Here is a 15,038-nt window from a genome sequence, read left to right as displayed (position 1 = left end):
TGTAAGAGGGGCTCCAAGCAGGAGTGGTGCTCTTGGGTCCTCGGGAAGGCAGGGTGCTCCCAGTCCTGTTAAAAGATGGGGTCCCCACCTTCTAAAGAGGATCAAGGTCACCCAGAGCAGTACTCATAGCGATCCAAAGAATCATTCCAGCCAAAGTTGGTTGTTGGGCACTGGCCAAAGGCGCGCTAACACAAATGCAGTTTCTCTTTGACTTTTTGAAATATTGAAAACTTTATTACTTTGCATATTCCCAAAACCCCACAGTCTCCACAGAGGGGAGAAACCGAATCATGAAGCTCATAGAGGGGCAAGGACTTGAAGGCTCAGGAGTGGCTTCTGGTGGAGTCTCTACTGCAGGAGCTACTGCAGTAGCAGTCAAAAGGCAGAATTGAGACCCAGCATGATCAACTCCTTACTCAGTCAGTCCTGTGACTAAAACTTTAGGAGAAAAGCAGAAGACATGTCTCACCCAACCCAAGGAGACAGAAAATTAGGTTTGGGGAAAGCCCTAACCTTTAACACAGATTTTGTGGAGTGGGCACGAATCAGCAAAGAAACACTGGAGTGAGAAACACCTGAATCTCCACACTGTCAGTATTACAGGGTATACCTTGAAGTATATGCGTGTATGAGTATATGTGCAAATGTGTGTGTGTGTGTGTGTGTGTGTGTGTTTGGGAGACCCAAATGTTGAACTGAGATTCTGCCTCACTTACCAAACTGGGAATGTCAGCACATCTGTGCAGTGGTTTGCAGGGGCTGTCATGCTCCTCTGAGTAGTCTTTTCCTCTGAGTACATCTTAGCCATTCACTGAGCCTTTGTTATGTGCCTGGGACCGTACAGGCACTCTTTGTAATCCTCACCAAACCCCTACTGGTAGGTATTATACTCATTTCACAGATGAAGAGCTGGAGGCTTGGAAAGGTTAATTAACTTTCCCAGGAGTGGAATGAGGAAGACATGCCAGGGCTTAAGCATACTGCGTAGCAGTAGCAGAACTTGCTCTTCAGTCCAATTTGCACTCAGCTACTCTTAAACTCAGTTCTACTTGCCACTGTTTGTGATGCTGACTGATTCACAGTGCTGTATTCTAAACTCCAGATCTTGGTTAATTTCCATAATATCAGTGTTTTGTTTTTATTGTTTTGTTGCAAGTCACTGCAGCATAATGCAAGCCATGCCCTAAAATATTTATTCCCAGCTTCAATAACTCATTTGATACAAAGAATAGGTTCACTTATCAATCTGTGGGCTATGTCATGGGCCCTTATGCCAAAGCAGTAGGAAGTGTGTCTTTTTTTTTTTTTTAATGTAACAAACATTGAGGATTAAACATTTATTTTCCATCTGATTATCTTTGTAGCATCCATGGCTTGACATGTGAAAGGTCATGTCATTACACAATTGGTACAGGCACCTGAAAATTCAGGTGGTTTCTTTCAGGTGTCTCAAAGGGGTCTGCTCATCTCTTTGTGCAGATATATTTATTTCCCTCACAGAAATACAGTGGAAGAAGTTTACAACTTGATATTTACAGTCAATAGAGAAGTGGAGAATAGTTGGAAAAAGAAATGAAGAATTTATAACTAATTCAGATCTTAGAAATTTTCCTGTTTAAAACAAACAGTCTGTGTTTGGGTTGATTTCTGTGCCATATTTTCAGAAGACATGTGTATACTTTGCTATGAGTTATTTGATGAGTATCTGCAAATATAGCTCATGACAAAATACATAACGGATGATGGGTTTTGGGGTGGATAGAAGATAAATCCCCCAAGGTTTTATGTGCATTGTCATGTTATGTGTCTCTTTGTTTGTAAAGGATCCTGGCTTTTTATTGTCTGTAGTAGGGTGGGATCCTGGTTCAACCATCATAAAAGGAAATTTAGGCTGTCATCCAGATAGAAGGCTGGCAATAGTTCAGCTTCATGGTTACACTAGCTGTTTAAAGACCTCATCAATTATGCATGTTCCTTTCATCTTTCTGCTCTGCCATCTTCAGATTGTACCCTGTGGTCTCAAGGTAGCTGTCAGAGTTCCAGCAGTCTTACACCAGACAGTGTCCAGCAGCCCTCGAACTTATCTCTTTTTATTACCAAACTGACCTTTCCCAGAAGTGTCCCAGAGACCTCTTTTCAAAATTTTCATTGGCCAGACTGGATCATGTGGCCACCCTAAATGGCTCATTGTCAAGGGCTATTATTAAGACAGATTGACATTTACTTTGAGATGGCTGTAGCCTCACCTTGCTGTGAGTCACGTGGGGTAGGGGTAGTGGCTACTTGAATAGATCAGGATTGTATCAGCAAGGAGGAAAGCATGGAATGGATCTGGGGCAGGTAACCTAGAGTATCTGCTCCAATGGGTGTGCGAGGAGAGACAAGACAGGGTGAATTGGAGAAGAATCATCAGGTGCTTCCACTGTGCAGCAGAGAGGATATGTGCACTTATCCTCACAGTTACTGGAAGACTTTTATTACCTAGATCTATGGTTCTCAGAATTTAAAGCATGTTTATCATGTCTGAATGCACTTTGGAATTACCTTGGGGGCATAAAAAATATTGATGCCTGTGACCCAGAGATGCTGATAAATTGGGGTGAAGTCTGGGGTTGCCAGCATGTAGGCAAGATTGAGAACCACTAATATGGATCAGCAGTTCTCAAAATATTGCCTAAAGAACACTAGCCCTGATTGAAGTTCTGTAATACCAGAAGCATTGGTTACAGGGGTTTGGGAATCATTACACATGTTATTGCTCACACTTATCCAGGAGATTCACAGTGCACATTTAGCATATTAAAAGCTCTAACAATTCCCATGCTAAAGAATTTATATGTCCAGTGATTCCCACATGATTTAGAAACATCTACGGGAGGATGACACCTGTTGTGAGTTGAATTGTGTCCCCTAATGAGATAGATTGAAGTCCCAGCCCCCATACTGGGGAGAAGGCCATGTGACAACTGAGGCAGAGGTTACAATGATGCACCTACAAGCCAAGCAATGCCAAGGATTGCTGGCACACACTAGAAACTAAAAGAGAGGATTCCTTCATAGAGCCTACCACAGGAGCATGGCCCTGTCGGCACCTTGATTGTAGACTTCTATCCTCCAGACTGTGGAGCAATACATTTTCATTGTTTTAAGCTACCCAGTTTGTGGTACTTTGTTCTGGCAGCCCTAGCAAACTAATACGACATCCATTAGCATCTGTTGGACCACATTTTGGGAAACCCTGAACTAGAATCATTCAAAGGCAACTCCTGACTGACCAAGAAGATGAAATAGTCTGTAGAGGGGATCTTTTCCCCACGAACTCCAGACAATATTTGTTTTATTTCTAGGAGGAAACACATTTGAACGGTATCACAGTGGTGGCAACTATATGTATGTATTTCTCTTATCTTTTTTTGCTTGCCAGGCTTGGTGACTCTAATATGGACACAGAAAAGTTCTAACCTGGAGAGATTACAGAATCACTTGTAAGTGTAGGCCTAGTGTGCTGGCCTCCCCTTATTCTACAGATCATGCCTGGACCAACAGCTTAAATTTGCGGCATAGTTGAAACAGGTTGAGGGGGCCAGGCCTCAGACAACAACTCAGGCTGCTCACTGCTGCTTCCAGGCTCCTGTCTTTTACATTTAATGCCCAGAAAACTGAGTATCTTCATCAGTAGCAAATCGACGATCTCTCCTTCCTCTGACAGCTGCAGAGGGAAAAAGAACCATGCGATTTAGGTAGAGTTATTCTCTTCAGGGGCTTTTCTTTCTTATGGGGAGACCATGGTTTTATCATCCACTTTGGTCCCTGCTGAAGTTATATCACTGTTTAGAGTTGCTTTTGTTTTGGAATTGACCTCCTTCTGGGAATCTTAAGAGTATTCACTCCTGCCTTTAACCCCAGGGATTTCCTTTCTTCCCCTCCATTGAAAATGACAAGATGCCCTCTACCACCCCCCACAAAGGCTATTAGGAATTTGTGTACAAAGACCCTCATGTGTTGCTTCTGGGAATGTGAAATGGAGAAGAGTTTGGTGGTTTCTCAAATTTAAACCAAGGTGACCATATGACATCTTGAAATAAATTTCTAGCCCCAAGATGGAACCACTCCTTCCCAGGGTGCCGTGTCAGCAAATTGAAACTTGGATACCTTTTGTGTTTCTGTAAAGGCTCCCCCAGCAATGCAGTATATCCAATCAGCCAGTCCCCAGACGCCAGACCACTCCAGGCTGTATATTTAATTCCCCTTCCTTCTCACCCCAAACAAGGCTGACTCTGTGGTCCTGGCCAATAAGATATTTTCCGTTTTCTACTTCCTTATCCTTTATTCTTTATCCTATACAAGTTTCCTGCCTTACATCCTATTTTGCAGATCTCTGAATGGAGACAGTCCACTTCATGAAATATTAACTTTTGTCTGTCATAACCTAAATCCAAGGGGTTCTCAGTCTTGACTGTACATGCAGACCACACAAGAAATTTTAGGAATACCAGTGGCTGGATCCTTCCCCCAGGGATTCTGTTTTTATTTGTCCCAGGTGCAGTAGCAGGCATTTCCAGAAGCCTCCAGATGATTCTAGTGTACAGGCATAGCTGGGAATCACCGGTATAATGAACAGAGTCCCAAGCTGGGAATTGGAGACGTGATTATAGTCTCCCTTTCATTTGCTGTGATCTTGGGGAGTTAATTTCCTCCTGCTGGGCCTCAGTTTCCCTTCCCGTGAAATGAGGGCCTTGAGCTACAGTGATCCTTTAGTTCCCCTAATGTCTGATGCTGTTCAGCCAAGCTCTTCCTAGTTCAAGGTCAGTGACTTTTGAAGACCAAGCCAAAGGGACCCACCTGATAGTATTTTTGCTCCTCACTGAACGCCACCAGGATGACAGAGATAAACAGATTCAGCACCACAAACGTCATGAAAACGATGCAGGACCCAATCAGGAAGGAGCCGAGGACTGGGCTGTGGTCCAGGACCTGTCAGGAAGAGGACCAGAGTCATCCCTCCGTCGTGTGTGCCCGCGCCCATTTACCTCGGCAGCCACCCTCAGAGCGGAGCTGGCCCTTAGAGCTGGGCAGGTCCTGGAGCCAGGACGCTTCCCTTCTGCCTGGGCGCTGGGAGTGTGGGCAACGCTCTCAAAAGCTGCCCGGAGATGGGAAGGGCAGCCCCTCTCTTCCCCACTGCTGCCGTTTCCAGCATGGGCGTCATTCTGGCTAGGCCCAGGAGCATTCCCTTCCAGACACCCACAAGCACAGCCTTCCCCTGATTAGCCAGTGTCTGATGTTCTGTAGACAGGGGTCCCCGGGGTGAGCTGTGGAAACCTTTTTATTTGTGCAGAGTTGCCCTGTGTTTGCCAGGCCACGGACCCAAGGGGTGACATCCACTGCAGAGGCATTTGAGGAGGTGCTTTCTCTAATTTTCATAAAGGTTTGGTGTTGATGGTAGTGTCCATACCCCTATCACTGCCTCTCTCCCCCATTACCTCCTCGTAGTTGAAGATTCCCAGCTGAAGGCTGATCATTGTTTCTGCCGCATCAAAGAGAGTTTTGTAGGAACGGAGTTTCCAACCAAAGATTAAGTTTGACTGTTAAGGAAAGAGTCCTTATGAACAAGGAAAGAAACCATGCTACCCCCAAAGGGTGTTGTTTGACAGTAGAGTCAACAGTCTGAATCAGCCACATCCTTGGCCTGGCAATACTATCCACGTCCACAGGGCCTTCAAATGGGTGTGTGTACACACTTAGTTCTGTAGGGGATGCACATGCACCTGGGCTCACACACCAGTCACTCGGAGGCCACTGCTGTGGTCTCCCAGATGGTCACTCTAAGACTTATTAATGGAGCTGCACTCTCTGAAGCCCCAGCCTCTTTGCTCTGGAGGATTTGGGTTGGATGAACAACAGTCTTCTGCCTGGGCAGGACCAGCCTCCCCACCATATTTTCCTTTCACCACAGTTACCCTCTCCTCAAAGATTCCCCATAGCTCTTGTATCAGAGGGAAACCCAGCGGTTCCTCGGCCCTGAGTTGGTGACTCCTGGTCCCACAGGACACTGCAGTGTCCTTGCAGCCCACGCACTGCAGATGGAGGACTGAATAAATCCACATGAATTAAAGCATGGGATGGGGTACTTTTAACAAAGCCAGATTTCAGCTTCTTAGCCAATACCCTCCATTACTTATTCAGCATACTTCATCCCATTTCTGAGAGTAAGAGAGGAAGATGTGATGGGGTCAGTGGTGTGAGAGGCAGGACTGGGGTGAAAAGGGCAGGGAGAAGGTTAGAGGTGGAGTGAAGACTAGGATAAGATGGCCTGCTGTATGGTATGGACATCAAGGGGATGACAGAAGCTGAGAGACTGGATGGGGCAGGGTGAGAATTGGGAAGGGGGCTGGCATGGGTTGGGACTGGGCGAAGGGTCACAGAGAGGTGGGAGCCTGGGTTACAGTGGGAATCAGACTTGGAGAGGATGGGGTTGACGCTTATTTAGATGGAAATCACCATGTGGCAGAGGGTCTTTGTTTCTTATTTTACTCGATAGTAAAAAAATAATCGATAGTTCAAAACAAATTTTTTTCAGTCACATAAGAGCATGATTGTCAAAAAGCTCTCAATGTTAAGGAGCTAAATGAAGTGGTTTCGGCCCTTCTAAGTTCATGCCTCATGTGTAGGGCATCAGGCACCAACATGGCCTACAGTCGTGTCCATCCTTTCTCCCCCACCTCTGCCCCACCTCAGGGTCAGAGACTGCCCACTTCACCTCTGCATCCCCTGGCCTGAGGGAGGGCTCTGTGCATGTTGGAGTAACTGGGATGTCAGGTGAACTGGCCCTTAAGGCAGAGTCAGTACAGAAAGGAGTCCTTCGTGGCAGATAGTTGGTCCCTTCAGTCTTAGAGACTACACTTCCTCATTCTTACCCAACCGAAGTGTCCATCCTCTGCCATTTGGGGTGACCAGTTCATGAGCTCCCAACTGAAAGGCTCCAGACTCAGAAAGAAGATCCACCATCTCCCTCAGATTCCCAGGGTTCTCCTAACACCCCAACTCTCCACCACTGAGCAGCCTTTACTTCTGAGGAGACCAGCCCAGAAAGTTTTCCCAAAGGAGCCACTCACTGCAATGGAGTAAGCCAGGAGCATGATAAGGATGACGATGATAAAGCCTGAAATGTCCCCCCAGGCACGACGCAGAGCTGATGTGATCATGTTCATTTTGGGGTTCAGCCTGAGCAGATGCCAAAGCTTCACTGTGGACAGGAGGACCAGGAAGGCAAGGATGTAGCCAAGGGCAGCGTCGGCTGCTGCAGTTTCGCTGAAGCTGATCCCTCTGTGGGACCGAATGGGGAGACTGGTCTCAGAGACGGTGAGAGCCTCAGCCAGCGCTCATTTGTCAAGATTAGCCTGATCATGGTCTGGGGACAGAGCTATCCTAACTCCCCCAGCCAGGCGATGATGACATGGTGGTCATGGTAAGGGTGAGCGTCCTGGTTACCAAAGGGACAGTGCTGGTGGTGGTCACGGGGCTGTTACCTGACAGTCTTGGTTAGTGGCCACAGAGCTGAGGAAGAATGACAAAGCCTCCCAGGCTTGAGAGGACAGAGGCAAGGGAATTCCACGAGCCTCCCCTCCTGATTTGGGGGGGTCCCTGGATGCCACATCCTCCTGCACACCTGTCTGAGCGTGTATCTGCACCATCCTTACATTTAAAGGAACGATGGAAGTACCATTCAGTTGCTGTGCTGAGGAACCTCAATTGCATTGTTCCATTTGACCTTCAAGACCACAGGGTGAGGTATCACATCTCCATTTTACAGGTAAGGACAGATAGTTGGTACAAGGTCACATAGCTAGTGATATAGTGACAAAACTAGTGGTGGAAGAATGAGAGTTGGAATCCAACTGTGTCTCATTCCACAGTCCAGGCTCTTCCTGCTATTCCACCCTGCCTTTCATGCCCCTTTTGTGCCTGCCTTTGTACGTCAATTCAGTCTTAATGTTGGCACGTTAATTCAGTCTTAATGTTGGTACATTATCAAGTATGACTTATAACTGTATCTATTGACATGGATGGTGAACAGGTTATAGAAAAAATTATATGATCTGAAGTTTATAAAAGCATTTAATATACATACATAATGCCTGAGAAAAGCCACTCTTCTGTTTAACCTCCTGCCTTCTGTTTTCTCCCTTTTGAGGGGTTTGTGAATGAAGTTTGTTAATGAAGGACACAGTCTAGGATAGAGTGCAGAGTTCAGATTCTAAGCTCTGCATTTCCTTGCTGTGTGACCTTGCATAGACAACCTCTCTGAGCCTCAGTTGCTTCATCTGCAAAAAAAGGGATAACATCATCTCTTAGAAGTTCTGGGAAGATTAAAGTAGATGAGATAATGCTTTTGTTTATTTTTTTTTTTTTTGAGATAATGCTTTTAAAGTGGTGTTTTTATGAATGTGTAAGGTATCCAACAGTGACTCAATAAGCGTTAGCCATATCTATACAATCAATGGATGTTTCAGAGTAAGTACTAAGATCCTGGAGACATAAACTAGGTTTGAATTGTTTCTCTGCCACTTTTTCGTTATGTGGCGTTGGGGAAGCCCCGTTACCTCTCTGATTTCCTTATTTGTGAACTGGAATGATGACAGCATTTACCCCCATGGGCTCTCCTGAGAATCTAATGGGTCAGTACCTCCTGCACAGTACAGAGTGGACTCTGGGTAAATAGCAGCAGACATGGGTTGACTGGGCACTAATTACCTGCAAAGACCCTGCCCGCAAAGCTGGGAGGGACCTTACCGAGTGTCACATAGTCCTGTGCTCTGGTAAGATTTGCAAAAGATTCTGTTTTTGTCTTTGAGTCCTCTCCAGTTGTGTATGCTTCAGACACTAAATCTAAGTGCTACAGCTAAAGTTATTTTTTAAAGAGTAACCCCGGATCTTCTGAGGCAGGATTTCAGAAGCCTCTCTCTGGGCCACTCAGAGCTGGAGGCAGCAGCGTCAGTGTCAGTGGTGGGAGCTGGGGGCTGAGGCAAAGCCACTTACTCCTCCCCATGTTTCCGGTAGCGCTGGAGGTCACGCTCCACCAGGACGGCCCTCTTCACAAACACCGCCAGGGCACTCCAGCTGGCCAGAATGATGGCCAGCTCCAGAACATTCCACTTGCTGTGGAAATAGCACCACTTTTGCTTCCTCAGGAGCTTGCCCTAGGAAAGGAGCCAGAGGTTCTAACAAAGGCTGTGGATCCCTAGGGGTTTCTCAGAGCCCTGGCCTCAAATGCATAGAGCACCAGGGGCCTCTCCCAATCCTGTGCATGGACCTCACCTGTTCCCATCATCAATCGGGGCTGCAGGATTTGTGGGTGTTTAAGAGAAAGTACAGGATCTAATTTAAAAAAGCACTTAATTTTTTCAGATGCCAAAAAAAAAGGTAGGGGGGAGAAGGGAGGAAAAAAACCCTCCCCTCAAAAAAGCATTTACTTTAGAAAACTTATAATTGTGAATTCTTTCTCTGCCTCTTTGAGATGCAAGAACTTTCCTGGTGGCTCAGACAGTAAATAATCTGCCTGCGGTGCAGGAGACCCCGGTTCAATTCCTGGATCAGGAAGATCCCCTGGAGAAGGAAATGACAACCCACTCCAGTATTCTTGCCTGGGAAATCCCATGGACGGAGGAGCCTGGCGGGCTACAGTCCACGGGGTCGCAAAGAGTCGGACATGAGTGACTAACACACACATAGAAGCCAATACACAAGAACTGACTTGCTCTTAATTTGAGATGTATGTAAGTCTTTTTAAAGCTAGACAGTCCTCTTAAGTGAAGTGAAGTCATTCAGGCTTGTCTGACTCTGCAACCACGTGGACTGTAGCCCGCCAGGCCCCTCCGTCCATGGGGTTTTCCAGGCAAGAGTACTGGAGTGGGGTGCCATCGCCTTCTCCCGGGGGTCTTCCCGACCCAGGGATCCAAGCTGTCTCCTGCACTGCAGGCGGACGCTTCGCTGTCTGAGCCGCCAGGGGAGCGAAAGCAATCCTCTTGCCCAGTGTGAAAACGCAGAAGCTTTTTCTCTAGGGCCACGGAGTCCTCTCTTTGAAGTGTAACCATCAAGGATCACAGAGCCCTTATCTCCCAGTCTCCCTGGGAAGCAGGAGCCAAGCCACTTGTTACAAGTTGGAAACTTACCTCCTGTGGTAAGCACAGGGGAAGTCCATTTTTTTCTTTTGGTAGAGGCAGTTAGCACACTCAGGTGGCTACCGCAATTAACAGGTGAACTTAGGCTGAACTAGTGGTATAAACAATCCTACAGAGGTATAAATGGTGTTCTAAGTCCTCCTAAGGATTAATCAACATTAATTTTAAGAAAAATGGTGTTCTAAGTCCTCCTAAGGATTAATCAACATTAATTTTAAGAGTGGGTGTGTAACGGTTTTGTATCTGCCTGAAGGTAAGCAAGGGTGAGATTTCTTTGTCTTTACAGCCTCTTTATCAGATTGTCTGCGATGAGATTCACATTCAGTTTAATGCTTTGTTGTTTAGTTGCTAAATCATATCCGACTCTTTGAGACCGCATGGACTGTAGCCCGCCAAGCTCCTCAGTCCATGAGGATTCTCCCAGGCAGGAATACTGGAGTGGGTTGCCGTTTCCTTCTCTGGGGGATCTTCCCAACCCAGGGATTGAACACATGGCTCCTGCATTGGCAGGCAGATTCTTTACCACTGAGCCACTAGAGGCTTCAATGCCTAATCAATTAAAAACAAAGAAAAAAGTTGTTTTCTTAGGGGGAATGGGGAGTTATTGTTAAATGGGAACAGTTTGTGGTCTTGCCCTCCCTCTCAGCCTTTTCCCTCACATGCAAGAGAATCTTGTGTTGTCTGTTCCACTTCCTTCCTCTTTCCCACTCCTCTGGAAGAAGGACATGTGTTTGGCTGGTAAGAGGCTAAGTTCACCTCTTTTATAAAGAGATGGAGAGATTTTTAACTGTTTAAGCAACGTGATGAGATGGATTTAAGAGTTTTAGAGAGAGGCCTTCTGAAGCAGCTGCAGGCAGAGTGTGAGGGCAACAGAGAGGAGAGGTGGGTGGTGGATGGGCCTCCTTTGATGTTGTTAGAGAAATGCAGGGACTTAAACTGCTTCCCTGGTAGCTCAGATGGTAAAGCATCTGCCTACAATGCGGGAGACCCGAGTTTGATCCCTGGATCGGGAAGATACCCTGGAGAAGGAAATAGCAACCCACTCCAGTATTCTTGCCTGGAAAATCCCATGGACTGAGGATTCTGGTAGGCTACAGTCCATGGGGTCGCAAAGAGTTGGACACGACTGAGCGACTTCACTGTCACTAAACTGCTATAAGGTAACTGTTGGCTGGTGGGTTTGAATTGGCAGTGCTTACAGACCATGTGGAATCCAGGTTTATGGATCAGTGTGCAACATGGTGGTAAATGTGGCAAAGGGGATTTTTCCTAATTCCTAGAGACCGCCCAGGAAGGACCATCTTAAAAGTCTCGGTTCCTGAGAGGTGCCTGAGCTAGTGCCTGAGCTAGTTCAGCCCTTGGGACCAGCAGGGGATGTGGAAGCTTACCATGGCACACAGCTAAGCAGAACATCTTCCTCCCCCTTCTTTAGGCCCCCTCCGAGGGAGAGGGGACCAGGGAGAGAGGACAGGCAGGCACACGCCCACTCCATCCTCACTCAGGGAGCCACAAGCCCGCCCCTCACCTGCACAACCATGTAGTAGAGGAGGAACAGGAAGTAGACGATCTCCGCGGCTACCACGAAGGGGTGCCAGCCGTCAGTAAAGGGGTACAGGCGTAGGCTCTGCAGGTGCGCATGTGCAAAGAAGGTTCCTGCAAAGCAGAGCGTGTTCTGCTCACCACGGCCACGTGCCCACTCAATACCAGAAGTCATCAGTGAGATGAAGTGAACTCAAGCCCTTCTGAGGGGTGGCCGCGGGCAGAAAAGAAGATAGAGGTCCTCCTAACCCACAGACCAAGGGGCTGAACGGGGAAGGCCAGAAACGGCTGCCGTATCTGACAGCACAAGGCAGGCTGCAGTGGAAGATAGGCCTCCGGCCTTTTCCTTCAGCGTCAGCCATTGTGCCCTCATCACCTCCAGCCGCAGCACACCCGCTTGCCTAACGTCAATTTACTCCAAGTTGGCTTGTTTAAGGCTGTTTCATCTAAAGAGAACTCTGGAGATCAGTTCAGCTGTTAACCAATACGCCTAAAATTCAGCCTTCTTTAGAATTCTTTTTGATCCATTTATGTCTTTTCGTAGACCAATTTGACTAATAAAGCTTCTGCCTGCAAAGACAAAGGCAGTCCAAAAAATGGCAGACTGGAGAGATACAAACCACCTGAGACCTTGCTGACATCAGTGGGCTGCTGAATCAATAGACCAGAAACCTCCACCACACTTCTCATTTGTAGAAATAAATTAGTCAGGCTGTGTTGGGGACAAATTGTTTAAAAGGTTCTTAAACAGCCAAAGAGATGGCAAAAAGAAATAGGAAATTACAAGATGTGCGAATAAATCCCCCAAAAAGGATTTAAAAGAAACTTTTGACAGTAGCGAATGATAATGGAAGTTGAAAGCCTTTTACTTTTCACTTTACACAGTCCTGAAATTTTAAAAGAACTACAAATATTACTTTTTAAAATACATAATTTACAGAATTCCCTGGCAGTCTGGTGGTTAGGACCCTGTGCTTTCAGTTCAGGGGACCCAGGTTCAATGCCAGGTCGGGAGAGTAAGATCCCACATGCCACAAGAAGTGGCCAGGAAAAAAAAAGGTCATATTTTAAAAGTTTTATTTTTTAAAACAGAGGTGGTTGATTTTAGGAAAATTGATTATTAGCTGAAGAGGCCTTAGATCAGTGTTTTTAGTGGATTATGATTAGCATTAAAAAAGGGTGGAAAGCAGGAAATGGGGAGAAAGAATAGAATGCAAAATAGAGTATTACATGTGGTTAAGGAAATTATTTTTGAAGCCCTTGTCTGAGTTATGTTTTAATATATTGGTATGTGTGTATTAGAATTTGATGTAAAATGAACTTTTACATGTAGGTTGCATGTAACTTTTGCAATGTAGGTTGAGGTACCACAAGTAAAGTGTGGTTTAGGTGAAGTTATCTGTTACCAGGTCACCCCCTCCCCAGCCCTTCACTGCTAGGCCCCCATCCCCTCACACAGGAGAGTGGAAAGCTCAAGAACATGAGTGCCTTCAGGCCCCAGCTGTCTCCTAGACTTCAGAGACAGGCCAGAGAGAAATGCAGGCAGCCAGGAAGAAGGGTGGAGCAGCCCTGAAACCTTGCCTTTAGGGGCAAAGGCCGAACCAAGACCCTTTGGCAGTATTGCCCAAACAACCTTTCGCCCTGGAGCTCTGGCCTGGGGGTGAGGAGCCCTAGCCCAGAGGGAGGGGTGTCTATCATCTGGAACATGCAGATAGGTTCACAGGCAAGCCTGCCCACCAAGGGCGCTGGTCTCCAGAGTCAGAGTGACAGTGCAGAACAGGTTGACGTTAGCGTTGTAGACCGTGAACTCCACAAATACGGCTCTGGTCAAGCTGTCTAGCCAGGTGTTGTCAAAGAGATACTGGAGTGTTCTGTGGAAAGAGGAGCATTTAGGGATGTCTCAATGCACAGGGGCTCCCTGCCCTCTCAGCCCAGGGAGGAGCCCAGCTCTTCCTGTCAAGATTCCTCCCTCTGTTTCTGCTCTGCACCCCAGGCCCCAGGGCCTTCAGGCTGCTCCTGGGAGTGCAGAGGATCTAAAAATCTGGTCCCCAGACTACTAGCATCACATCATCTGGAAACTTGTTAGAAATGCAAATTCTCAAGCTCCACCCCGGATCTCCCCAGTCAGAATCTCTGGGGGTGGGGACCTGGGAATCTGTGCTTTGGTGAGCCATCCAAGGGATTATGATGTGGTTTTTTGGTTTGTTTTAACCATTATCCATCTCTGTCTCTTTTTAAGTATAGTTGGTGTACAATGTTAGTTCGGGTGTACAGATAGTGATTCAGCATTTTTATAGATTTTAATAACTTCCATTAAAAGTTATTACAAAGTAAAGCCTATAATTATCTTTGCTGGACAATATATCCTGTTGCTTGTCTATTTCATTTTCATTTTTATTATTTTTTTGGCATGTGAAGTATCATGCGAGATCTCAGTTCCCTGACCAGAGAGACCAAATCCATGCCCCCTGCAGTGGAAGCATGGAGTCTTAACCACTGGACCACCAGGGAAGTCCCAATCTTATACATAGTACTTAGTGTCTGATGCATTTTGAAGTTTGAGGACATGGTGTTAAAGGAGCCACGTAGAACATTAGGGGCTTAGGCAGGCAGCAGCTATAGCTGCCGCAGTCCCTCTTGGGCTGGCAGTTCACAAAACCAGTTCCCGGAGATCTGCTCACAGGTGTTATGGGAACAGCATGTGTCAGAGGGACCTGGGTTCAAAACTTGCCTGCCTTGGGGCAAGCTGATAACATCTCAAGGTCTCAGCTTCCTCATCTGCAGTGGTGTTAATACCAATGCCTCGGGATCGTTGTGAAGAGAAAACAGAAATGTGTGTGTGTGCATGCAGTATTAATAACAATAGCTGTTATTAGAGCAATAATGATGGGCCTGTTTTAAAATATGCTCCATCCCTGGTGGGTTTGGGGCTTCCCTGGTAGCTCAACTGATAAAGAATCTGCCTGCAGTGTGGGAGACCCCAATTCAATTCCTGGGTCAGGAAGATCCCCTGGAGAAGGGAAGAGCTACGCACCCCAGTATTCTGGCCTGGAGAATTCCATGGGGTCGCAAAGAGTCAGACGTGACTGAGCAACTTTTACTTTTCTGGTGGGTTTGCATCCTGCTGAATGTGTCAGTTGTTCTGAGTGGCAGGAAAACACCTCTTAGGTGGAAATAGACTATTTCTGAGCTGTCCTTAATCCCAGGGGACCCTGTCAGGTGTTTTCCTTTGGAGTTTGTTACCTCTGTTCTTTGATGTTGTAATAATGCAGTGGAGGAGCCAGAGGTTCACACGGGAGTACTTAGTCACCTGGATCTGCA

At 46.6% G+C, this 15,038-nt stretch overlaps 1 protein-coding gene and 1 long non-coding RNA gene across 2 annotated transcripts in view; one reads left to right on the top strand and one right to left on the bottom strand.

Annotated features, from left to right (window-relative positions):
- Nucleotides 1–15,038, top strand: part of LOC110143936 (uncharacterized) — a 45,293-nt gene that overhangs the window by 17,632 nt on the left and 12,623 nt on the right. The window lies entirely within an intron of this gene.
- LOC110143931 (polycystin-1-like protein 2) overlaps nt 1,264–15,038 on the bottom strand; it is a 106,035-nt gene continuing 92,260 nt past the window's right edge. Inside the window, exons 37-43 of the mRNA XM_070451499.1 lie at nt 13,455–13,588; nt 11,704–11,831; nt 9,037–9,197; nt 7,113–7,323; nt 5,481–5,582; nt 4,843–4,974; nt 1,264–3,709 (exon numbers count right to left, since the gene is read on the bottom strand). Coding sequence (XP_070307600.1) covers nt 3,548–3,709; nt 4,843–4,974; nt 5,481–5,582; nt 7,113–7,323; nt 9,037–9,197; nt 11,704–11,831; nt 13,455–13,588 — 1,030 coding nt within the window. The 3' untranslated portion in view covers nt 1,264–3,547. The remainder of the gene's footprint in view (nt 3,710–4,842; nt 4,975–5,480; nt 5,583–7,112; nt 7,324–9,036; nt 9,198–11,703; nt 11,832–13,454; nt 13,589–15,038) is intronic.

This window comes from Odocoileus virginianus, chromosome 20, assembly GCF_023699985.2.
Source record: "Odocoileus virginianus isolate 20LAN1187 ecotype Illinois chromosome 20, Ovbor_1.2, whole genome shotgun sequence".
Taxonomy (NCBI): domain Eukaryota; kingdom Metazoa; phylum Chordata; class Mammalia; order Artiodactyla; family Cervidae; genus Odocoileus; species Odocoileus virginianus.
The sequence above is the reverse complement of the archived record's forward strand: the minus strand, read 5'-3'. Positions and strand labels throughout refer to the sequence as shown.